This window comes from Sparus aurata, chromosome 9, assembly GCF_900880675.1.
Source record: "Sparus aurata chromosome 9, fSpaAur1.1, whole genome shotgun sequence".
NCBI lineage: Eukaryota > Metazoa > Chordata > Actinopteri > Spariformes > Sparidae > Sparus > Sparus aurata.
This window is the reverse complement of record NC_044195.1, coordinates 22,020,247-22,047,172: the sequence shown is the minus strand read 5'-3', so window position 1 is coordinate 22,047,172 and position 26,926 is coordinate 22,020,247. Positions and strand designations below refer to the sequence as shown.

General features: G+C 41.4%; 1 protein-coding gene across 1 annotated transcript; it reads left to right on the top strand.

The window, feature by feature from the left end:
- The first annotated feature begins 345 nt into the window (after positions 1 to 345).
- Positions 346 to 25,465, top strand: LOC115587921 (cell surface glycoprotein 1). Its single transcript, XM_030428026.1, has 12 exons — positions 346 to 656; positions 7,534 to 7,874; positions 8,604 to 8,841; positions 9,476 to 9,582; positions 9,759 to 9,906; positions 11,787 to 11,819; positions 13,407 to 13,490; positions 16,146 to 16,172; positions 16,749 to 16,769; positions 19,825 to 19,941; positions 21,851 to 21,910; positions 22,006 to 25,465. Exons 1-12 carry the CDS (start codon positions 593 to 595, stop codon positions 22,032 to 22,034), a joined length of 1,269 nt encoding a protein of 422 aa, XP_030283886.1. The 5' UTR covers positions 346 to 592; the 3' UTR covers positions 22,035 to 25,465.
- Positions 25,466 to 26,926: the final 1,461 nt, after the last annotated feature.

Sequence of the window (26,926 nt, the reverse complement as noted above, 5' to 3'; positions counted from 1 at the left end):
CACGTAACACGAATGGATGTTTACTGTCGTCGACATGAAATGGACACGATTACCTGGAGTTAAAGGTTCACACATTTCTCTATTGTTTCATCTCACTGTCGGGAGAACAAAAAAGCTGCTGATGCTTTCAAGGACATAGATAATGTGTCTCTACATAATTAAGCTTCTCCTTGCACCAAAAAGAAAAAGACGATGCCGATCCAAATTGTTGGTAACAGTCACACAATCGGAATGATAATGGTTAGAAAAAAAAAAAAAGAAAGAAAGAAAATGCTGATTAGTCGGGGAGGTAATGCCTCCGCAGCCCTGCCTGCCTGCCTGCCTGTATTTGGGAGACCCGCCCACCTTAATAAAGACTGGACCTTCTCTCTTCCAATCCAGACAAAAGGACCGAGCGGAGCATCTGAGCAGCACCTTGGAGACGCCACCGGTTTCTGATCCCGACGCGCAGAGAACGCACCGGCACACCGACGCACACGCCCTCCACATCCACCTGAAAGAACCCTCCGTGCGCCGGTTAATTGTCCTGTCTGGAGGCCGAGAGAAGGGAGACTGAGCCCCGGTTCAATCGCAGCCAGAACACCGTGTTCCCATGATGTCATACCTGTGGATTCTGCTATTAGGAAGCCTGCTGGCTACGAGCGCCAAGGCACAAGGTAGTGATTTATTTTGCAATTAATTCAGCCCCTGTCTCCAAATCTCTATCTATCCATCCATCTATCTATCTATCTATCTATCTATCTAATTATCTATCTATCTATCTATCTATCTATCTATCTATTTGTCTGTCTGTCTGTCATCATCTCACTGTCTCATTTTTCCCCTCATTCATGTCCTTCTGGCTCTCACCTCTCCTCCCCCCCGTCTCTCTCCTCTCCCCCTGCTGCCAGTCTGCCTAATTACTCATCCATAAGTGTCTGCTGTCTGTGTGTGTCTGAGGCTCCTCTGCCAGTCTGTTGGAATCTCATTTAAATTCACCATTTTTTCGCTGCAATCTGTCCAGATCAAATAAATTTTAAAAAAAAGAACATCCCCGGGCTCACCGTCTCCTGTGCCCTGATTGCTTATGTCCTCCGCCTCAGTGCAGACATTATCTGTGAAATAGGTGTGTCATGTAATGTGGCCGTATCTCTTTTGGACATGAGTTTTGGGCCCACAGGGGTGTGGTGGACCCATTGTCCCTGCATAAGTATTATTCCTCTCCTTCAATCCCCTTTTCCTCCCCTCTTTCTTTGCAAATCTCCCTTTTTTTGTTTCCTCCTCTATATCTTCGTTCCTCATTACGAGCTCTCTCCTCCTCCTCCTCCCTCTCCTTCAGCTGGCCCATGGGCCCCTGCCCTTCCCTCAGGCGCATGCAATGATTTGAGATTGTTCAAACGCTCAATAAAAAGTCAGAGGGAGAAAGGAAGCACGGAGGGAAAAAGTGGAGGAGAAGTTGGAGGGAGATAAAAGGGAAAGCGAGAGGGAAAGCGAGTGATAGAGGCGACAGCAAGCGACATCATCATTATGCAAACAAATTTTCAGTTGAACGTTGGTGTGCCGGGGATGCGATCCGGGGTAATCTCACCCTACCGGTTCACTTTTTTTTTTTTTTTTTATTAGCAGGGAACAGCGGAGCCACCCACTCAATCACACACACATGTTCCTTTCTTCTTCTTTTGCCTGCTTTCACACGCACACTTCCTTCTCTTAATTGCTCAACTGTGAGCCCCAAATAATGGATGCTGGTGGACTTTCAGGAAAGTCTCCGCAAGTTTTGAGTTGAGCCTGCCCGCCAGTTCATAGTTGCACTGGAGGAAATTTTAAAAAAGATGAAGGGTCAGGTCATGTGTGCTCCTCATCATGTACAGTACGGTGTGTGTGTGTGTGTGTGTGTGTGTGAGTGTGTGAGAGAGCGAGAGCTATAGAAGTGAAGGACAGGGAGTGTCTCAGTAACTAGATCCAGCTCCAGCTGTAGACAACACCCAACACACACAACTAGATTCAGCGCCTTCCTCTCCCCCAGGGCCCTCAGCATCTGTTTGTGTGTATGTGCGTGCGTGAGTGTGTGTGTGTGTGCGTGTGTGTGGGTGGGTGTGGGCTATAACTTAAGGTACAGAACATGTGGGAGTGCTTCATTAATGTGAGTGTGTGTAGATGAAAGCAACAGATCGAGGCCGTGTGATGTGTGTGCAGACTTGCCTCTGTTTACACCTTCAACTACCAGCACATAAATCACTCTTATGATGGATCAGTACAGCACAAACACAAACACACACACACACACACACACACACACACAGTCACACACTCTCGCTTTTCCTCTCCGCTCTCCCATGGGGGCAGTTTTAAGGTGTGCGTGATTGGGGTAAACAGCACTTTCTGTCCTACAAACACACAATAGAGCCATACCTGACAGGACAATATGCCGTTGGAGGGGCTGTTGTATCACCTGACACACAAACACACACAGTTTCTGGTGTAGTGTTACGTGGAGGCGGGGGGGGGGAGGCTGGCTTGGCGGTTACATGCGCATGCACATACACGCATTATTAGTCATTGAACCGCACACAAAACAGGCACCTCAACACAATCTCACGGCAGGAAACAAAAGTGTTCCTCTCTTTTTGGCGTTGATAATAACACACCTCAGACCTGAATTTATGTAATGCGGACCGTGCAGTTCTTTGTGTGTGTTACATAACAAAAAGTGAAGTGACTTTACTTCCCTGTTTCGTCCATAATCTCCTAAAACAAAAGGTGAATGTGACTGAAAAACAAAAGGAAATTCCCTTTTTTTTTAAATAAATGATTCATCTCATGAGAATAGAGGAAAGCGGTATCAGGTGCCAAAGAAAACACTTCTATCATATGTCACCTGTTGGATCACCAGCAGATATCAGGCACCCTCACAGCCCTAAAACTTCCATGAAGTGTGCGAAACATGATATATATAATGCTCCAAGGCCAGCTCTCTGCTGTATTGGCTGTTGTCATAGTAGCTCACAGACACGGTGTAGCTTGCTGAAAAGTGGTAATTAGTTAACACATAATTGTTCATGCAAAAGCACAAATTGTCTGAGGTGTATCTATTATACACAATGATATTGTGTCTGCATGTGATTTCAAAGTTCTGCTTCCTCAAGCATGACAATAAGGGGAATATAAAGTAATGTTCCTCATGATGGCTATCTGTTCTCAGCACAAAAAGCACTTTCCAATCACAGAAAGTTTTGAAGGTTAAAGCTACACTCATGATATCTGCTGTAGACTGAATAGCATGAGAACATGCCGCTGAAAAAGTTTCACACCTCGCTTAATGCTCGATGTGTTATCTATAACACTATGAAGATATTTAATTTCTTTTCAGTTCAAGAATTCACCATTTGGCATTACATTTGTAAGACACCGCCAGAATTTTTGTTTCAAACATTCAAAAAATAAAGTAATAGCATCAGCGATAATTTTGAGGCTGTGTCGAATAAGTCTGTCTGCTGAAGTAAGCACGCTAACCAGCTAGCTAGCTAATTGCTTTGTACCCTTGGAGGCGATAGTACAAAAGCCCCTGTAGATTCAGCTGGGCGATGTTAAAGCGGCAAATAAGCTGGTTAGTCTATTAAGGAAACAAAATGTCAAGGCAGGAGATATTGTTTCACTTATTTGTACTCACTTAGCAGGATGATACAATCGCACAATGTCTGAATTCAAGTTTCTCTCTTTTACTGAACTAAGAATTAATTGCATTGTTAACTAATCTTAAAACACACTTAATTCAAACTCGACAGAAACTAAACAGTTCAAATAGATCTTCAATGTGCAGAGTAAGGTGTGAAAATATTTTGGCTCTACACACTGTTCTCTCTCACGCCTCTGCTGCTTGCTGCCTCTCTTGTCTCCACCAACCATCTCTTCCCCTGGAGTCATTTTCCTTGTCACAGTTGCTGTAAATCACCTCCATCCCAGTCTGACGTCCAGCCATGTTTACTTGGAGACCGGTTGACAGACCCTGTTGACCGCGGTGACTCCAACTATAGTCAGCTAACACAGCCACGTTGCATCACAGCTACCTAAGCTACTTGCTAACGGCAGTTGGTAGCTAAAGCTAAAGTTAGGAAAGATTATACTGAGCAGCTGTGAGTGTTTGTGTTTCCCTATAGTTTTGGAGCTACCTTCGAATTCTGTCCATTTCTCACAAATTAGAACCTTTTAGGTTAAAATGTTAGAATATGTTTAGAATCTGTTTGTCTATTTTGTTCACGGTTTTAATGCGCACATATAGGTAGAAGGATGAAGTTCAGATCAAAAGGAATTAGCATAGCATGTCATTATGGGAAATCTGGCTATTTGCTTTCATTCCCAAAAGCTACCATAAGCAGCTGGTTAACTTAAAAAAACGACAGGATGGGTTTTTTCAGAAGGATTATGTGCTGAACTGATTTAAAGCCAGCATAAGTAACCTTCATAATATATAAAACAAGTTCAGTGGTGAGTTCTAAACAGAGCCAGACTACCTGTTTCCCCCTGTTTTCAGTCTTTATCCAAACTAAACGTGCTCTCGGCTCAACCGTCATATTTACACAAAAGACACAAGAGTGGTATCAATCCCCTTATCTTACTCAGCATAAAAGCGAAAGAGCTTGTTTTTTACGATTCAACACCTTATAAAGATAGCGTGATATCTACTCTTAGCGGCCAGTTTGTGAGGTATACCTATAAAACCTAATCCAACAGCACAGTCGTAAATTTGACCTTTACAAAGATAGTAGGGTCTAGTTTTGATTCACACTTCCAAAGGAGCATAAGTTGAACTAATGTGGAAGAGCTGTCGCACTGGCTGAAATTCAGTCGTGCAGATGACTAATAAAGTTGCAGAGGAGAGCATTTATTGGTCCATCAAGCCACTTGACTTCTTTCAAAAAAGAACACAGTGTAACCAACGGCATGATGCTTTCCCACATGCATAAACTGGTTTCGACTTAAGAGCCCTCCTCTGGGGACCTTTTTGCCGTTTTAACTCTGCACATGCTGTACAGTCTCATACAATAGCGTGCAGCCATGTCAGAGACACTCAGATGACTCATCAGCCTCCAGGGAGAGCAGTGGCTGAGAAACAAAGGGAGCTAAGAGTTGGGGGAGAGGGAGAGAGAACGAGGGAGGAAAGTGGGGAGAGAGAGAGACTTAAAGTTAGGAAGCTGAAGGAGGGAGGGAGAGAGGTTTTGGATGTGCAACAATTTGTTTCACTGCTGCACTAACACAAAACAGGACAGCGCTTTATGCCAAGTGTGAGAGTGAGTTGCGAACTTGGCTCGCTTCACGTGTGTGCGAACATGTGGTTGTTTGTATGTTTCGGCCTGAAAGGGGAGGAGAAGGTGTTTTTACGAGTTTGTACGCACGCACGTGTGTGAGTGCATGCGCGTATGTGTGTGTGTGTGTGGTGTGTGTGTGTGTGTGTGTGTGTGTGTTGGCGGGTGGGGGGGATGTATAGGGGTGTGTTTGTAACGGAGGTAGTTAGGAGGAAGTGGCAAACTGATAGATGGGAACAGAATGTTCTATGGAGTTGCGAGAGAGAAAGAGAGAGAGTTTGAATGGGACCCTCTCTCTCTCACACACACACACACACACACACACACACACACACACATACACACACACATGTAAATGTACTGTAAGCACAATGCCATGAAAAAATGTGCCCACTCATTTCCACATTCGCTGTGCATGAGAACATGTAAGAGGGTGTGACAGAAACACACACACACACACACACCACACCTGGACTCACACATACACTCCTTTTTATATGGCTCTGATTGCTGTTTGTTGAGAAAAAATGAAATAGCACTAAAGGCTCTGATTAATGTTTATCCCGGGCACTTCTCTGGAACGGTGACGTTCACTGCTTGTTTTTTTTGTCACCGTTAGTAACCATGCACCTGTGCCTGAGCGCCTGCCCATATCAGATTCACGTTTCTGTGCACGAGTGAGTGTATGTTATTTTTTTGTTGTCATTTTCATTGTGTATGAATTTTTTTGTGTGTGTGTGCGTGAGGGGAGCCAGAGTGTCACCAGTGCTGCTCGGCTCCAGAAAATTTATGGTGTGATGGAAATACTTCAGATGCGTTCGTGCCGCACTGCCTCAAGGCTTCACTGACTCTGATACGATCTCGCTCGGCAGGAGCAGTGATCCTTCATTGGAAAACTCTCCTGGCAGTGAGCGACTACTAAAAAAGAAGAATTCAGGAGGAGCCTCGTGTCTGTCGTTTTTCTAGTCGTGCCCTTGCCCTCCTGTATCTCCAATCTGTTCTAAACACAGTTTTCTAGAGGGAAGCCCAGCATCACTCAAACCATAATTTCCAGATGGTTCTATCTCTTAGTTAATGGTTGAGACTTGTATTTAGACGGAGGCACGGCCCAGATGAACCAGCATCAGGGCGCTGCTGAAATCAGCAGGGCAGAGGGCGATCAAGTCAGAGCACAGTTTGCTGCTTCGGCGTCTCACATGCAACAGTGGAATCTCACAGCACTGGCTCAAACACGCCGCCCTCATCTCGCCACAGAGTGACAGAGACACGCTCTTTGTATTTTCTCATTAGCACGGAGTCGCGATGCCAGCGCTCAGGCCGCGACATCATGTGTTGTTGAGGCGGGTCAGATGTGATCTATGTGTCTGTCATCCAGTTGTGGCTGGAGCGTTAACATCAGGCGCCAATCAGATCAGGGTGAGGCTCCGCGTGTTTGTGTCAGTGGTGACAGTCGTGTTCGAAAAAAGTGTTGAGTCCACAACATCTTAACGACCACTCAGACAGATGATTTTGATGGGGTTTTTTTAAATGGCAACAGATGGATTTAGGCATCCCATTTTTCATCACCATGAATGGTTAAACTAATCACTACCAGTCTTTAACATTCTATTTTAGGTTAGACTTACCATATTTCTGCATGTTTGTGAGACAATAATTGGTCAGTGTAGTCTGTTTGAAGAACATGGTGATTTTGGGTTGCCAGGTTGGCCTCCTTCCTTCTTTTTGGATGGAAAATGACAGTTGCGATGGGCCCTGTTAGTTGCATAATATTTATTGAAGCACCAGGGTTTCAGGATAGCCTATTTTTACCCTCATCTCGAAGTTGAAATGTCACAAAAGTAACAAATGTTACTGAGAAATGTATCTTGTTGAGAATGCAGTTTGGCCTTCAGGGCTTTAGGCTTTCATTTTATAGTATTTACCCATTAAATTGTCACTTTACAGAGTGATTTACTCTTCAAGCTTCATATATGATATAGATGAGACCGTCATTCAGTAAATGATAGAGATGTTTGGTATTTATGCCTTCCTAGCACATGTGGGGAATCTGATTCCCAACTCCCCATTTTTATGATCGCTTTTCATCTTCAAACCATTTTCCTGGTGAAGATCATGCACCGAAAAGTTGGACGCTGTGCAGGAGTTTTTCTTCACAACTTTTGAAATTGAAATGTCCCGGTAATCAGTGTGTCACCGTGTTCTTTTTGCTTCATTAATCTATAACTTTCTGTCTTGACACCTCTCTGTGTAGATGACGCAGCCCCAGCATCAGATGACGCAGCCCCAGCATCAGACGACGCAGCCCCAGAATCAGATGACGCAGCCCCAGCATCAGACGAAGCAGCCCCAGAATCAGATGACGCAGCCCCAGAATCAGATGACACAGCCCCAGAATCAGATGATGCAGCCCCAGCATCAGATGATGCAGCCCCAGAATCAGATGATACAGCCCCAGAATCAGATGATACAGCCCCAGAATCAGATGATGCAGCCCCAGAACTGGATGACGCTGCCCCTGAATCGGATGATACAGCCCCAGAATCAGATGATGCAACCCCAGCTCCAGAGGATGCAGCATCGGACGCCGACGAGGTAACTTGTCAGTCTTTTTAAGTCAGAATAGGTTTCAATGTCTGCTGGAGAAGTGACTGTGTGTGTCTGATTTTGTATCATCTGGTCTCAGAAAACAGAAACCTAAAAAGTGTCTTAATTTCAGATCCAATTAATGCATTGGTGAATTACGTAAAGGTAAATATAGTGTGACTAAAGAGTGTCTTTAGCCCTCGTCCTTACTCCAAACTCCAAACCCTTGTCCGGCATAGCAAAGAGCACAGCTACAAGGGGTGGGCCCTCTGAAAACAGCAGTACTAATATAGATCTATAAACTCAGCAGCCCTGTCCAGGTGTGGTCCACCAGAATTCAGAGTACAGTGGCTACGTACGACCTTCTTCAAGTCAAGATCCGTAAAGGTCTTCATAAATGTAGTTCTACATCCTTAGGCAGTCATTTGATAATCCAAGACCGGAAAAATAGCTAAAAGTATGTGTGTGCCTGATGTTTGTTCTTGGTTAGGTCTTACATTTCAAGCAGCATCATTTTATTGGCTTGAAATGTAATGGCAACTCTTTGTCGCTGACCTAATGTTTATGCTAGCATTTGTGGTAAAGCTTTGTGCAAATCAAGGGTGTTCAGCAAAAGAAAGAAAGGGCTGGCCGATAACAAATCTCTCTTAGCAACAGATGTTTACACATTTTTTTGTCCTGCACAACCTCTTTATGTGAACATTATTTCAAGAGATGTACATCTCATGTTAAACACAGGAAACACCAGCGGGCGGTGATCCTGAGCCCTCTGCTGAACCAGATCCTGCTGCTGATGAAGCAGCTGTGGATGGAGACACAGAAGCTGAGACGCCCGCACCCGCAGAACCAGAACCTGAACCAGAGGATACCGCAGCCGAAGAGGGAGAAACAGAGGCTCCTGAACCCGGGACCTCTGAACCAGAGACTGCCGTAGACACGGATCAAGATGCTGCTGCCGACGGGGATGCAGATCAAGGTATTCCAGCAGCACAAGGTGTTGAAATATGCGCATTGAAAATTCAAGTGAAACTGAAATAACGTTCCGTGTGCTACTGTAACCTGAAGTCCTGCGCTGATAAAAAGTAGAATCTGCACTGTTCTTTGCTCCTGAAATGATTCTTTTGTGATGATCACTGTTGCCGGGCAGTGTTTCGGTCAATCAAATCTCCTCTCTCAGCACTGCAACCTGGAGCATAAAAATAGTGTGCAGATTCAATTTGACATGTAACTCCTGCTTTTCCTTTTATTATTCGTTAACCTCCCTCTCCACAGGGCAAATGTATTATTTATACTGAGAAGCAACGGTAATTGTAGTATTAAGAACAAATCTGCCAAGTTTAACAGAGAAGGTCTGTTAAATTCTGCATTTATTCCTCAAACTTCCAATCCCATGCGTTCCTGTACATGCTCCCTATATTCACCTTGACAGTGTGCCAAGGTGTGGCAAAACACTTTCCCAACCTCTCTGGTTTCACTTGCACCCTGCACTGAACTGCGCCGTAACACAAGCCATGACGCAGCCCATGCCAAAACACGTTGGATAAACGGATGATAAAAACACATCAGTGATCTAATGCTTGCGCTCCCCTCTGTTTCTCTCTCCTGCCCAGAGCCTTCAGCTGCTCCGGAGGCCAGTGAGCCAGAGGCTGATAAACCAGCAGCTGCTGGAGAGGAAGAACCCACCTCAGACACTGACGCAGCAGCTGCTCCAGAGGAGGTCAGTAGGAGTTTCAGAAAGTCTTCAGCGTCATCATATTCACACCTGCTCTGACAGATACGCTGTAATCCAACCATGTGTTTAAAGCCGGTACCATTCAGCAGCTGCGGTGCTAATGAGACGTTAATGTTTCCTTTCTATATGTTTAATTGCAATATCATACATTTTTTTAATAGAGTGGACCAGATGACAGCACACCACCAGAAATAGATCCAGCTGCTGCAGATGATACAGAGGAAGTAACTGCTCCAGCTGCCGACGCAGACGACACAGAAGTAGAAACCGCCGAGGACAAAGTAGTCCCAGATGTTGCTGAGCCTGAAAGTAAGAATTTACATATATGTCTGTTGTTTCCATGATTCTTCCCTAATTCCCCCCGGTACAGTATAGTGCCGCAAGACGTGGTAAGAACTTATAAACTGCCACATGCTGAGGCATTTTGGGCTGAGTGGATAACTTGTAGTAGCATGTACAGTATGTCAAAAGTACACAAACATATAGAGGAATTGTAGAGAATGATAAACACATGCATCTATAGATGAGCTCAGCTCTTCAGCATGTGTCCTTTACATGGGGAAACTGCACCAACTTGTTTGTAAAACGAAATGTTCTGCCTCTTTGTTCTGCTACGTTATGTCGAAACTGACATGTCATGCTGTGACATGGTAGCAGCAGCCTTAAGTGGTCTCACCCTCTTATATGCAAAGTATGCCATGCCTTCAAGCTATAGGGATCGTAGGATTGAAGAAAACTGCACAAAGCCAGAAAATTCCCACACGTTTCCCTCGGGCCTCCAGCCGGAAACACACGTATGCGCGCTAACTGACTACACAGACAGTAACTGCCCCGTAGCTTGCTAGTTATGCTAGTTTGCTACGTTCGGTAAGCTTTCTTGGCTTTTTTTTTGTCTGATAGATACATCAATGAACAAGTCTGTTAAATGTTCCAAGCATGTGAACACAAGCAAAGCAGTGGTCACAAACGTACCTGAAAAGGCAACCCGGCCTGTTGGTGTTTTGCTAACGAGACTGGGTTAGCCGCTGTATGAGTCTGTTGCTACTGAGGTTCCCTCCTCCTTAAGTCCCTGGGGTTCTTTTTAAATATGTTTTTGGTTACATGCCTGAAATAAGGTCTGTTGTTGGCACAAGATTAGTAAATGCCCCACGTTCGATTTCTAAAGTGGTTGCTAACAAATGGCTAATTAGGACAACAGAACCCTGCTGGAAAAACTAGCATAGACCAGCACCAAAACACAGCATATGTTGTGTTTTGGTGCTGGTCTATGCTGTTTTTTCCAGCAGGGAAGTTATTAAATTATATTAAATGTCATTACGCCAAACACGGAGACTCATCTAGCCTACTCATCTTTAGTTGGCAGATTTCAGTTGCAAACTATTTAATCTTGTTTTGATGATGTTGCTGTCATGTAGCCGCAGTGTATTTGGTTATATAGCCTAATGTTACTTTTTTACATCCGGTTTCTTAAAAAATGGTAAAAGTGGTGTTCATCTGTAAGCCTGTGTTTTCCACAGAGCTTATTTTCGTCATTAAACCAAAATCCAATAAACCCCAATAAAAAAAATCCAATAGGCTTTTTGCTGAAGGATGATAACTTCTGGGTTAGCCTCCAAAAATGCATCAACACTGTGGCTGTATTGAGTGCGGTACATTCTTGTCAGTATGCAACTTCCTAATTTCTAATTTACATGTAAGAAAACACCTAATATTTTCATAATCAATACTTCTACAATAGCAACCCTGATTGTTACACCTCTAGGTTTCAGTGATTTCGGTTGAATGCATTCAGCTCATTTTGTAACTGCTTAAAAGCATGTAGCCGCCCAACATCTCTTTTCCACTGCTGGCTCAGCTTGACTAGACTGGACTCACTTTTGGTAGCGGGTGCTTTTTTCTTTCATTTCACTCAGCTCGTTTGGGACCTCAATCGAGGTGACACCAGAAATATATACCAGGGACTCTCCGTAACTTTTTCCAGGGAAAGAAGAAGTGGAACAGTACCAAGAAGGTTGAGTCGAGACATACAGTGCAGCGCAAGTCAGGCTTTATATGAACAATAAAATGTCAAAACAAAAAAATCCTTTTAAGAAAAGAATAATTTGCTCTCCAGCCTCGTCCAGTTACAAAGGTGGATTTTAGATTGTTTTTCATCTAATCACAATGCTGTTCTTTGTCTTTGTCAACAGTTAAAGCGGACTCCGTTCCTGATGTGAATGCAGGTAAAAAATGATTTGTTTACTTTTTTTAATTTACTCTTTTCTCCACTGTCATTGGAAACAAATTACTCAGCCACATTTTCTAAACCTCAACCGCAGCTAAACAAATCACTAAAGGTGAATAATTGCTCATGAGTATGACTCACCAGCTCTTTTGACTATACAACGACACATCAGGACAACAGCATTAAAAAACGGTTAATTGCAGGGACAACAATAACATTCGCAGTCATGATTGAAGATCGGGTGTGAGCCTTTACACTGAATTCTGTTGTGTCTTTCCCCTCAAACTCCGCTTTACTACAGTGTTTCAAAACATATTAGATGTCTAACCTCATGAAATTATTTTGTGTCATCATGTTGTGTTATCAGTTATTTCGAAAAAATGTACATGTCCTTCTTTTCTTGGATGCCATGTATCATTTTACTGAGACTCCCTATTTCACTGTCACATTAATGGAAGGCAGATGTGCCTTTCTGTCGGAACATATAATCACTTAGGACGGTTATGAGGTTGATTTTGGCCCACACAAGTTTACCTCCTAAATGAGGTGTGGCATGGTTTGAGTTGGGAAGTGTCACGCTCTGTTATTTATCTTATCACACATTGTTTTTTCACTATCTCTTCATTCTCATACTTGAATTCTTGCTCTTTTCCTTTACGGTGACCTTACTTCGGCGTGTCCTGACCAAAGGAGTGTTGTTGTGTGTCTTCTTTACCATCACTAAATAAAAGTCATTTTATGTTCGACTAGTTATTCACTTCTCCAGCAGTGCTAACAACTAAGAAAGGGAGGTTTGCTGTTGTGTGTTAAGGAAATGGTTGCTATGGAAGGTTTCTTTCATGTGATAATAATAGGCGAGGGAACATTTTCTCTTGTGGTTTAACAAGGTAAAGAGTTGAGCAATGGAAGGACGGATGGAGAGAGGAGAGGGGAGAAAGGAGAAATGGGGTGTAGAAACAAAGAAAGAAAGAGATAAAGAGAGAAGGGTGGAGAGGTGAAGGTGGTGAGATTAATGGAAAGGCCAGAGAAGCATGATGGGAGGCTCAGTTGAGAGTATCGGTGTAAAACTTGGCTCGAGAGACAGTTTCATTACTTAACATCCATGTGCTCATCTGTGATAAATGGTGCTTTACTCTCACACTCTGGTGGAGGTGAAAGAATAGGTCACTGGATAATTGTGCCTCAGCCTGAAAAATTCTCCGATTCTACCTCGCCCAGCCCGGCCGATAAAACTGACTCACACATGTTGTATAAGTCACTTGGGTTTTCCCCAAATGAATATAGTCACGGTAACGTATTGTTCCTGACAAGACGAGTTCAGGAGATCAGTGTCACACCCTGCAGATAGTGTTTCAGAGTTCTTATCGAGGACACCTCTGCAGGGCACGAAGTGGGGAGTGCTTCCACGGTGGTTCATATTATCGCAAAATAATTTATGATGTAGAATGTATAGTGTGTTCGAGACAGCATGTATTTGGTGAACATCTGGAAGATATCCCGCTTGGGTGGGACCTTGAGAGGTGAATTTCCCTACAGAGACTCATATTGAATATCAGTCACCAATGATATCTAATTATTTTTTCAGGTGCAGGCTTTGACTTGGGTGATGCTCTCGAAGATCGTGCAGAGGACACCCAGCCGAAGTCAGAGGATAGCCGCAATGCTCGGGGTTTGTAACTATTTTGAACAATTACAAATGATTCTGTTGTTGTAACCAGTAACTAAAAATGTCCCAAGTAAGTAGGGATGCATTATAGTCTGAGTCCTAGACTGAGTCCTCACTGCAGTAGCCTGGGTTTGATTCTAGCTTTCTGCCATTGTACTAAAGGTAAAAGCTAAAATGGCAGACTTCCTCTTAGGTTATGGGTCATGTTGGAAGCTGTTTTGTAGAGCTGGGTATGATACACGTTTACCCCGCCCAATGCCAAGATCCATAAAACATGCAAATTTCCACCAAGTTTCACGAGCATCTGAGCATAAAGGTATTCAGTGCTAGTTTATGAGTGCATATTGGAGGTTCTATTTATATATTTATAAAAGGTTTAACAATGACACAATAGGTCAGTAAGTTAAAATCAATAAATGTTTGTATTGTATCATATACGAGTATAAGAAACTCATTAGGTTTTAATTGAACATTCTTCAGCTCTTTACAGACTTTTAAGTGCTTATAAATGTGTGCTTTGTTTCAATGAACATGATTAGGGTGCTGTTATTAATGTTAATAAGCATCTTATAAAGACTTATACCTGTTAGCTCGTGCTTATTCCAAGGACCTTAACACAAAGCATTACCCGATACACATAAAGACGTTTGGGTACAAATTAAGCAACAGAAACAGGCACTGATGAAGCAATAGTCATATTTAGTGGAATGTTACTGTCTTACAATCTCACAAATGCCATTTTTATCACTGCGCATACCGGCGGAAAACTCTGTGGAACAGTGAGATTAGCTTGTTTACCGCAGGGGCTGAATTTCCGTGGAATCAACAGCATCTCCATTTTAAAAATAACATCTTCTCTAACACGGAGGGTTCAAGCCTTTGTGCTTGCTAGCCTGCACTGGAATTTTATTTTGCTAATCATTTTATGTTGACAGCATTGAAGACGTAAACAGGAAGTGGGCAGGACATTTTAATAAAGTCCTTTTTCCATTTCTTGCCACTGTAAGTTTTTCCTGCTTCCGTCTTTGCCCTTCCTGTTGGGACAAGTCTCACTACCAAAAGGTGTGATATGTAAGAATTAGCCACCTGTAAGAATTATACTCCAAATAAACGGACGGAGGCATATCGCTAGAGAAACCGCTTACTGCTGCTAACTGAAGCTGCCGTTCTCTTCTTGCGCGAAGGGGCTAGCTGGATAGCATCAGTCGATATCGCTGCAACACGACACATAGACACCATAACGTCAAACCTGTTATTTCTTTACATCCTGTTGAAATATGTATATTTTTTTCATATAAAATTCTTACATATTGCACCCTTAAAATGAACACTGCCTTGTGGCTTTGCGACTCCACTAGCAAACTGTTTGTAGCGTGACGCCACCTCAGGACAGTGCCTGATAAACACGTTCTTCTGGTGGATCTGTACACTGCGACAATCCTTTTCTAATTTATTGCGCTTTGTTCCCATTTCAAGAGAACCAATTGACTCCATTTGCCCCCCAGCTTATGAAAAAGTTTAATCAGCTGGCCGCAAAGCAATTTGACATCATCGTTTCAATGCTGATTTATCCGAAGCAGCTCCTCTAAGCTTTTACCCTTTATTCTCCGACTGATTCATTTGGTCGGTATAATCATTATGATCTAGTGAAAGGCACTCTTCTTTAGTGCTCTGTCATTATCAGCTTTGTCGAGTTGAAGCAGGTAGAGGGCGGCCATGATGACACAGGCGTATACAAACAGGCAGAGGGAAAGGAGATAAGAGGGTTCTTTTGCATATCGAAATCAGCCATCAAAGAGACACAGAGACACAGAGGGCGTGTTTCTCTCTCAGATATTTTATCTCTTCAGTTAAAGCTTCCCCATGCATGTTCTGAACATCATGCAGAGTGAAGTGTGTGTGTGTGTGTGTGTCTAGTTAGAACAGATACTCGAGAGCTCTTAATGCCTGCGTTGTTGTAGACTAACACAGAGAGGATAATCTCACTCTTCTCTTCTTCTCTGCGCACTCAGTCATGGTGCTTAACATGCACGATGTTCAGTAATAACAAGGGATTACGTAATCAGATTACAAAAAATCAGGCCAGATTACATTTGAAACGTGTTTTGTATTATGCCCCTAATACATGGCAGTTTCTCATGATAACCGATGCTCTTTTAACTCAAATACTTCCAGACTTTGTCGGCAAACACCAGCTTTGCTATTTGAGTTTCAAGGTCCATAACATTTTTTAAAAGGAGATTTATGGAAAACGACATTTCTATTCCTTTATATTTACTATGAAAATAGAAGATGAGCATGTAGGTGTTTCTCTTGACTCACAAGCGTAAAGTCCTTCATGTGACCTTTGATTAAAGAAGCAGCATCTACATGTTGCAAAAACCATAAAGGACACTTTAGTTTGAAGTCCATTTTTTCCTGCTAAAATGTGCAACATTTTCACTGATGGAATTTCAAATAATTCAAAAGTATTCAGATCAGATTGCATAGCTTTTGTAATCCAATGGACAATGTTACTAACTGCCATGTAGTTTGTATGTAGTAACTGACTGCAAGTTATTTGAATCAACCCTGTTTGTGCAACACATTTCAACTTTGGATTCCTTTTTCTTTTCATCCTCCTTTAATCACTTGTTCGTCTTTCTCTCTCTTTTCTAGCACATGTTGGTGAGGCCAAAGGATCAGGTGAGACATTTTCCAGAATATGTGTAACAAAAACAAAAAATCATCACATCAGTCCAAATCACAGTCGGATGCAGTAGTAGATTTGCAGCTCCAGCGGCAGTAGTCAGACTTGCATTGTCCTGAATCTCTGTGAAACACACAGGATATTACTGGCATGCCACTGACAATAAAAACAGGAAACAAGACTCAGCGGACAGCACTTCTCTCCTATTGTTTCAGTTCAAACAAGTTTAAAAACTGGCCTTCTTTTACAGCATTGTATGCTGAATTCTCATGTGTAGTCACGCCACATCTGTTGGAAGCAATACTTCTGAAGCTCTTCCGCAGCGGAAGTAACTTCTGTTTCTGATTCTCAAACTGAAGCTCAGATGCGTCAGAGTGACAGGTGCATGTCTGTGCCTCTTTAAATAAACAGGTCCTTGTGGCACATTTGGTCATTCGTATTGTTGACATGCAGATCCCTCATCTTAACCAAAGCCATTCCAAAGGTGTTTGTGAACCGCTGCAGCCCTAATGCACGATTGTTGAACCTGTTTGTATAATGTTGCTAACTGAATGTCTTCTGTTCGTTTACAGAAGACCAAACTGAAGCCAAAGGTGAGCTATCCTTCCTCTCTCTTTTTGTTTTGAACACATTAAACTACCCACACATGCATTGCAACATAAGCATTCCCCTATTGCCTCCTGTTACGCAAAGAGCCCAGGGCAGGCATGTGGCTGCAGCTGCTGACACATGACATTTTACAATCCTTTTTTTTTCTTTCTACGCTTGAATTTTCACTCAAACTTCGATCTAATTTTGTAAATGACAAGTTGATGGATGGTGCCTCTAAATGGCAATGAATGGAAGTTTTAAGTCACCAGCTCTAAAATGTGTTTATTAAAAATGTATGTGTATTGTAGGGAAGGTAAGTAGGACTTGATTGTCAACATACCTCTCAGTTTTGCATGTTACGACTGCCTCTGTTTAGGTGTTAAAAATCTTGCGTCAGTTTGAAATACTGTGGTATTTCAAAACAATTCAGCAGAAATAAGTATGTAATTCTATGTCAAAATACAATTACAGTGACATAGATAAGTGATAACCCTTATACAAGCGCCTTACTAAAAGGGTGTACGACATTTTACACGTTGAAGTGTGTTTACAGGTCTCATAGTACGACTGCATATATGGCAAAAAGTAGTTTAAAACCTTTTGTGGCTCCAGAGGAAGCTGAAGTTCCTCCAGTGATGTCACTCAGTAGCAAAGTAGCGTCGTGGGTAATGAAGGCTCCAAGGGGGAAGAAGAATGTGTGGACAATAAAAGGTCATATTGCTGGTTCTGCTTTTAGATTGTTTGTGATTGTTTGTTTTTTAATCCGTGTATAATGAGTCCAGCAGTGTTAAAGGAGTGTAGTGCTGGCCCAGTGGACCGCTGTTTAAAAACGGGTGCCTACATACGAGGAAAGCACCATCAGCAATAATAATCCACTGATATAATATATAATAGTGCAACATTCACAGAATCCATTTTACTGTGTTGAGTAGTTTTGCTTTAAAGTATTCCTTAATTATATTTGGAAACTTTACTTGCGTACAAATTTCAATGCAGGACTTTTACTTTTAACAAAGTATTTTTAAAGTGTGGAATGAGCACAGAGTACTTCCTGCTCCACTGGAAAAACTCCACTTCAGCTTGTCTGACCTCTGACCTCCCAGCCCTGTAGCATGCAGACATGTGATAGGGGTTGTGGCTGCTGACCACATACAGTTCCCATAGATTTATCTTCCCATGGTGCATCCTGTCTGTCAGTTTATCCTCTGTGTATGTATGCGTGTGTAATAAAGCGACATTTCTACACCAGACAAACTGGTGTGTCCATGTCGTGGGTTTTGCTTTGGGCACATTCATGTTGAAACATGTGTGCGCCCACCTCCACTTCCATGTACTGACTCACTACCGTCTCCCATTTAATTCCAGCTAATGTCACTGACTCATTCACACTTTATGATTTATACTGAGTCACACGAGTTCTCTGACTCAAACCACTCCCTGCTTTTTTTTCAGCTTTTAACTTTGTTTACCAGCCGGTTTACTCTATAAATCTTTCTTGTGGGTTTATGTCGGTGACTCATTCATAACAGCCGAACACCCCTTCCTGCCTTCAGCTATCTCTCTATTGTCACTTGAGCTTATCCTGTCATTATTACTTTGTATTGATTAAAACCACTGCAGGGACAGTAAACGGTAAACAAACAACAAAGAAGTCAATTTTTCAGTATACAGTCTATTGTGTCAGATTTGTTTTTCTTAAATTTTTAGTTACAGATTTAATGAAGTCAGCCAAGTATGCACTGCCTTATGATCTAAAGTTACACTTCATCTAACAGGTTGACAAATATCTTTCTTCAATAAGTGGTAATTACCAAGTAACCTCATTTATTTAATATATTTCGAAAAAGTTTCTGCCTTACTTCTGCTCAGCAGGCCATTAAATGGAAGTGAGTTATTGTCGCTTAATTTAGTCGTCGTTGTTTTCACTGTTGCATCTTGTGATGACATCAGAAATTAGTTATTGAATTCTGGATTTTGAAGTTGTATCTGTCTTTTGGAAAGTTGGACTGATCGGCTGAACTTATACAGAAGTTGGTGAAAAAGGTAATGGTTATTAAATGTACTTCAACTAACTGGCCTGCAGAAACTAGTTTGAAATAAAGCTACAACAACTCACTTCAGTTTATCGGTCTGCTGAGCACCACCTGTTTGCCATGAAATGTTCGGATCAGTAAAATGAAGTGTTACCATTCTAGTCTGTAATCATCATTTAACTACTTACTTAATGAGAGTAATTGATGGGGATTTTTGCAGCAAAACATATTCCATAAATATTTATATGATTTTGTCCTATAATATATAGGTTATGTATAGCCATTGAATCTATTTACTGTCAGTATCAAATGCCAAAATGTACATTTATTTAAAAACAGATTTTATGATATTTGCACTTGTATTACTGTCTTATATCACATTATACATGTGCACTATACTATAATTTGCTAATAATGCTTATTTGTATTCAATCTGAATGTGAATGAAGGACTTTTTGTAGAGTATTTCTAATGTAGGAAGGATTTATAGTTTTCACAGCCACGTGACACTGTACAGTAGGTTGTATATGTGTATTTGTTTGTGTGCCTTAAATAGGCTGTGAAAGGTATTTGTTGTTTGGTGTGACACAGCATGAAAACTATTCTGATCGGTGATGTCATAGTACCTGGGTTACAGGTGCCGACAGATTCATGCTTTTAGGTTTCTAAATTATAGGATAGACAAGGGAAGTGGATCAGAAAATGCCGGAACAAGGCAATGCATCTCTCTTTCTCTCTCTCTCTCTCACACACTCACGCACACACACACACATATTGACGCGTCATTGAGCCTCGCTGCTGAATTGCCTTTCGTCATTTTAAATGCAAAATGGCAGTCAGGGGTGAAACTGAATGTTGCAATCTCCGTAAGTAGGTGTTACACAGTGCAGTCACATTGTTATCACAGAATATGCTCATACTAATGTGTTCAGAGTTCAAATGGGTATTTTCAGATGATATTGACGAATGCATCGGCAGCTGTGATCAGCCTGTACCAATTATGTTATTTGTTTGTTTCCTACAGAGGCTGGCTCTGGCTCTATAGCAGCCATCCTGAGCACTATCGGCGTGGCTGTGGTGGGAGCAGTCGCTGGATACTTCACCTATCAGAAGAAGAAACTCTGCTTCAGCAACAGACAGGGTAATTATCTTGCTGACTGATTAACAAACTAAGAAAGCTAAACAACTTGAAACATTACTGCTGTTCTCAAGGTGTGATATTGACCTGGCTACAGCACCCACAAAAGGAATTCTTTAGACCTTAGTTTTCTTCAACAACGATCCGCAAGTCAAGATTTTGTTTGAGTTTCTGTAGATGAGAGCAGGCATACATCACTGTCCTGTCAATGGAGCAAACACGCCCCATTATGGGTGAGAACAAGCATTGTCAGAGTGTCAGAGTGCCAAATCGGAGAAACTGGTGGCACTGTGCCTAAACACTGCTGCAGTAAATAAATACAAAAATTCCACAGTTTGCAATTTGCTTTACTTCACCAAATTAAAAGAGGAGATCTGTGGCTTCAGGCCATCTACAGAAAGGGTAAAAATGCTAAACTGTGGGACGTGGCCAGTCAGTACATGAGTTGATGACATTACTGAGTAAGTGAGTTGTGCAGATTGGTCTTGTAGATTGAAACAAATGAGAAAAGAGTCTTGATGATGATGGCAGCAGCATAAAACACCTGCCTTTAGAATGGTATTTTAATGTTAATTCACATGAATTGAGTTGACCACCTTTTTATAAGTAACAGAAGAGCTGTAAGATGCAACATGTAAGAATTTAAGTCTAAAATATCAAAAGGAACTTAAATTATCAACAGAATGTGCAGAAAGAACGGTTTTAACAATATGGTGTGTTTGTATTGAGATATCTACTGAGGTTAGCATGCTAACCAGCTGGCCCAAATCCCGTCCTGGTCCGAAGCTCCTGTGCTAGCTGTGTAAATGCTAACACTTCCAAGCTCCCAGTCTGAACCACTAGCTGCATTGAAAACAGTGTTCAATTCTTACATATTGCACCTTTAACATGGGTCTACAGTATAACCCTCTACTTCTTTTGCCACGTAGAAAATGATCAATATTAATTATATTAAGCACAAACAACTATTAAAATACAGCGGCTCTTTTTTGCCACAGCCATGTAATCAGTTCACAGTAACGTACAGTATTTTTGGTTTATGCTGTTAAATTGGCAAAGACCTCAGAGTTTGCATTCGCCGCCAGTCAAATTAGAATAGCTACTGTAGCCCAAACTCGTGACACAACGGCAGAGCACCCAGATGCCATCTCGAGCCACCAGCATCTGTAACTACGCTTTGCGTTAGCCAGACTCAAGTGCAAGATGGGTAAGGCCTGCGCCCGTGTGTGTGTGTGTGTGTGTGTGTGTGTGTGTGTGTGTGTGTGTGTGTGGCTTTCGGAAGTCAGCGATTGTTCTTTGAGACACAGCAGACTCAGCTCTATCCCTCGGAAAGTGTTGTCAATTACACTCAACTCACACACACGTCCTGCATACCAATACCACCAAATCAGCAAAGTTTTCATTTACAGTCAACATGAACAATAGGCCGCTCATCCCAGGCCATGTGGGGCAAACGTCAGATTGAGAATAAGGATAATGCTGTGAGGGTTTATATTAATAGTTTTTTTTTTTATCAGTGTATTGAATTTAAACAAACATCACTTTTAAAGATGCATTCATCTTATTCACAGGCAGGTGAGCTAGCGTTTATGAAAATCTAAGATTCCCCCTCAGCAGTCAAGAATAATGATTGTAAATGGCAATGTAATCAGCACGTGTAGGCCCAGAGCTGCTCAACTTACAACAAACGGGAATGCTGGATCGCTCAGAAATGAGTATTGCTGAAAAAAAAAAAGAAAAAAAAAATGTTCATGGTGGTGATGATAAGCAGTTAGAGCCAAGCAACCAGAAACACTCCCTCAGTGTTTTTACTCTCATGCTTCATTTATTGTCAGTTATCAAAATCTAAACTGACATGTGATGACTCGCCTGTTTCATTTTGTCTTTCCTTTTTGTTTTTTGTCTCACTTAGAAGCCGATCCAGAAGCTGCACGCAAAGAAGATGCTGCAAAGGCTGAGGGAGATCCCCAGGGTAAGCAAACACACACACATAAACAAGCGCAAAATGCAGATAAAACACATTCAGTGCTCTTGATTTTAAAACTGTATTTTCTTTCTTTTCCGCAGTCCTTAGCAACCTGTTGCCCTCCTCCTAGACCAGCAATGATCACATGACTGCCTGGACCAACTACAGGCAAGCAGAGTGGCAATCTCACTGTTCGGCTCGAACTCCTGTAGAGCTAAATTACTGTGAGGCCCCAGAGTAGGGCTGTGTGTGTGTTTCTGTCTGATTGAGTGGTCTGTGTGAGCCTGTCTGTGTGCATGTGTGTGTCTGTGTGTTTTTGTGTATGTGTGTGTGTGTGTGTGTGTTTGTGTGTCTGGGTGGGTGAGTGTGCGTATGTGTGTCTGTATGTGTGAGTGTGCATATGTTGTGTTTGTGTGTGTGTGTGTGTGTGTGTGTGCGTGTGCATATATGTGGGGGAAAATGATTTAGATCAGAAAAGCAAGTAGATATATGTGAACCTTAGGGCTTTTATGATTGTCACGACATAGGAATTTATGAAAATAATCAGTCAAACTTTGTACTTCAAACCAAATCTGACAACCTGTTTTAAGAGATTAAATCTCACAATGACGTGTGACCATGAGATGGCTAAATTATAGAACTACTTTTTTAAATTTCATTTGTATGGCTTCTATCCAGCTCTAGTAATTCAGTGTGAATATAAACCAGTGACAGATATCGATGTTGTAGACGTTTAACTTTGTACTGAATTCATAAGAATGGATTTTTTTTTTTCTCTCATATCTCGTCATCCTTTGAGCCTCCCCGTATGATTTATGAGTTCCACTGGCGTTTTTTAGTGAAACACATTTGTCCTTTTTTCAATGTAATTTTCCTGCAGCGCAAATGCAGGACAGACGGATAACAGGGGGCTTCTATAACTACCACTGTATTTCCTGGACTCTGGCCAGGAAAAATGTAAACCTAGGGTTCTGGGGCTGTTACGCGGCCAGACGCCTGTTCAGTGGGCCAATTAATGTCACTGTATGGTTGTGTGTGTTTGTGTGTTTTTTGATTGGTGAAGGGGCTTAGATTTAAATCATGTTGGGTGACTACCACTTCGATGAAATTTTCCAATTAAACACAAAATAATGTAAATGACACATTTTACAACAAAATCTGTTTATTCGACAGTATGATGTCTTTAGAAGTGTGGGTTGAGGTAAAGTCTAGTCCGACCCCGTTTCTCTCAGCCGACGAACGTTCAGCTGACGTGGAGGAAATAAAAAAAAAATGGTGATGTAGAAATGTATTAGACAGATGTTCTGATGTAGTGTGTGTCAGTCTAGTTGTGATGCAGTAATTTCTCCTCTATAGTGCCTTTTACTGTCGCAGCCTGGCTTGGCCAATCTACAGACACACAGGGAAGAGAGCCGGAAGAGAAACGAATTAAAGTGAAAAAGATGTCAGATGAATTTGTCAAAATATATGAGAGAAAAAAATTAAGGAATATATTGAAATCATAACTGTTGATAAGCCTCACCTTGAACCGCTCGACATGTGAGCACTGTACATTATTGTACATAATTGTAACAGCTGCTGTATATGTGTCCACATTTGCTGTTGCTGTTTTATTTCCGATAACTTTTTTAAGCTGATGTTTCATTCCTGACTCTCCTCGTTGTGTGTCTCTTCTGCTGAGCAAGCCAGTCGCTGTCACAGTGTTTTTGTACCATTCATATTTCCAGTCACCTGTAATTTTTTATATGAATTTTACATCTAGCGGTGGTGCCTCAGAGCTGACATTAATAGTCCTTTTGTCGACTTGTTTGCTGTGGTATTTTGTGATTATGATTGTGAAATGCCTTCAGAATCAACAAAGAAACAACAACAACAAAAAAAGCCCAACAGTTTTCTCTTTTTTGCCGCTGTAGCACAAAAAATATTAACTTCTGAATGTCTTTTTTGTTGCCTTGCAGTTTTTGTACTTGCTCTGCTCCCTTTAAACTTTGAAATAGGGTTATAGAGGTTGCATAGTGCTACAGTTCATCTAAACTGTGTTACTTGTAAAGCACCATATAGCTGCAATACAGGACAGAGACTGTTGCGAACAGCCTAGCCTCAAGATGAGAAATATTAATAATCTGTGATGTCACATGTCATATCGATTAATCCTACTGTATAAACTGTGGGCTGGACGCCGGGTCAAAGCTCTGTTTAAAATGCCTTCTTATCCTGTAACCTGTGATGGACTGAGTTTCTGAACAATAAGTATAGAGGACTGAAACTGCCAAAATCACAAACAAATACATGGCTCAACAAATGTGATTGAAATGCCGTTAAATGTGCGAATATACAATAAATGAAATAAATGTAGACATTAATTAATTTGTTAAATTCTAATTCTGCTGTTTCTGTATCTGTTTACCTTTGTATCAATTCACCTATTTATATACGTTCTCATTAAACTTTCCATTTTATTTAATAATTCATGCACAAATTCATAGAAATGTAAAAAAAAATAAAAATACAGAAAAAAATAGAAATAAATCCATTTACAAATAAATATATTAATAAATCAAATGGAAAACAAATACAAAAGTAAACAGATTCAGGCAAATTAATCCAAATATCAATTTCTGTCATGTTTGATAAATTAATTATTACCTACATTAGGTTTTCTGGTGCCTTTTAATGGCATATTAATTTGTTTATTGAGCCATTTAATTATTTTTGATTTGTTTTGGTCCTCCATAAACAAATGAAAGCCTGGAATCGCTTTACTGCGTCTGCTACAATGGCATGGAGTAATAATGCACAAAACACCCGTTAAATAACAGTACCAGCTTTGAGATACAGCCACGAATGCCTTCAAAACAGAGAACCCTCCTTTCAATGCAGTACCCCGCCCGCATCGTGCACTTAAATAAGTGCAAAGGGAAATCGAATAAAGCGCTCAGCTGTCCTGCTGTGCATATTCACAAACCTCCCCGGGGACTGATTTAATGTAAAGGAGAAACAACGAAAAAATGGAACGAGGCCTGCTGCCTGTTTTGAGCGTTATGTTCCACTCTACTTTTATTCCCGAGCCAGTCAGATTCCTTGTGAACACAAACAATCGGGGCTTCAGCATCCAAACCAGAATGTAAAAAACAAGGAAATCGTAGACTCATTGGGTCCTGAAGTGCACTTGCCAGATAATACTATGGGGGCATCAATCATTGAGCTGACCAGTCCTGCCTTAAATGTCACCTCTTAAATATTCCAGAGAGGAAAACAAAGAACAAATCATCAGACAGACAGATTGACACAAGCGGAGATGTTTTGCAGGTGATTTTAATAACACAATCTCTATGGGAGAAGCACTTTCCTATCCTGTATACATCTTGATTCATTACAACATATTTAGGCAATTCATTTATTTTAAATTTCAACTAGTGACTGTTAGCCTTTATTTAAATATTCTGTGTTTTTTTTTGTATAGGAACTGTCTTCTTCATTTTTTGTCATCTGGCACTTGTGTTGTTCTTCTGGAATTGTGTAAATAATGTTTGAGGAGTCAATTAAACAGTTTTCGTGGGATATTTCTGTGTTTTTTTTGTCTCTCAGATATCTTTGTCTTGGGCATGTGTGCTTGTGTGAGCGTGTGTTTTTTTTTACTATGATTTCAAACATGAAATTAACTTATTTAACTCACTGAAATGTTAGGAAAGCTTTGTCACAGTAGATCTACTTTTGCTGCTTCACTGATTTTAAAGAATGATATGTAAATGCTGGTATCTTTACACTAAGATGTATGTCAAATATTTACACAATTGAGTATTTTGTGACTTTGGTTAGAGCCGGCAAGCCGTTGGAAAGCTGAGCAAACAAACAGGCCTCGTAAGACAAGACTTGAAATGCTTGATATTTCAGGTATTTATAGAAGGAAGCTCATGCACGTAGTTTCGAAAACGTTGTGAGTGATTTAAAGTGACAGGACTATAAAGATACACCTGAAGCACTCAGAGGTGCGATGTGGGAACCTTTTTTCTTGCCAGACATACATTAACACACACTCACACACACACACACACACACACACACACAGACAAAATTCCTGCTCAAGTATTCATTTCATAAGCGGCAGCGATTACACCCACACCAACTGTAAGCCATCTAATTAAACTTGGCTTCGATGGCTTGCGATTGACTCAATAATGGATTTGATTTGGTTCCAAGTGAATCAGACAAAATTATCTTTCATGGTTGAAATTAGAAGGCTCAGCTGTGTTGATGTCTGAAACGTCCTCGTAAAAATACCAGAGGTCAAAGAGGCCCTCAGATCATTCACCTCAGTAAAAGTACCTTTATCCTGGTGTGACTGCATTACAAGTAAAAGTGGTGCAGGGTCACCGTTGTTTTTCTGTAACATGACAGCTGCAGTTTAATGTTTTAGCCGGTCGAAAGCAGTATCTGTGTCAACCTACTGTTTTTGTTCTGTTCTTATATAAACTAGTGATCCCAAACCTGGGGATCAGGGGCCCCCATGTGGTCACGAGATAAAATCTAAAGGACACAAGATGGTTAACAAGAGAGATGACAGAACACAACTGCATGACAACGTTTTGTTTAGTTACTCGTCAGAATTCTAAAATCCATTAAAATGGCCCAATATGGAAATATGCGTACAGCTCAGGAGTGCCCAAAACTGAAACTTAATAATGGACCACAGGATAAAGGCAAGCATCCACTGTAATAAGAGTGGTGGAGTAATGAGTCCTAAAACCCAGAAATCCCCTCCCCTCGTCTCGAAGGGGTTTTGCTGAATAGGGTTTTGGTTTAATGCCTGAAATAAGGTCTGTGGTTTACACAGGCTTAATAAATCTACCTTTTGTTCGACAAAATAATCAGGAGGCAGTGAAATAATAAAGTTTGAACTTCACAGTTAGGAAGATGGCTGCCCTGTGAATATGGTCTGTGTTTTGTTCAGGCGTAAGACATTATTATGCGGAAGCCCCGAGAGACAAGGAAGGACAACAATTCTAGTCATCCATTTTCTAA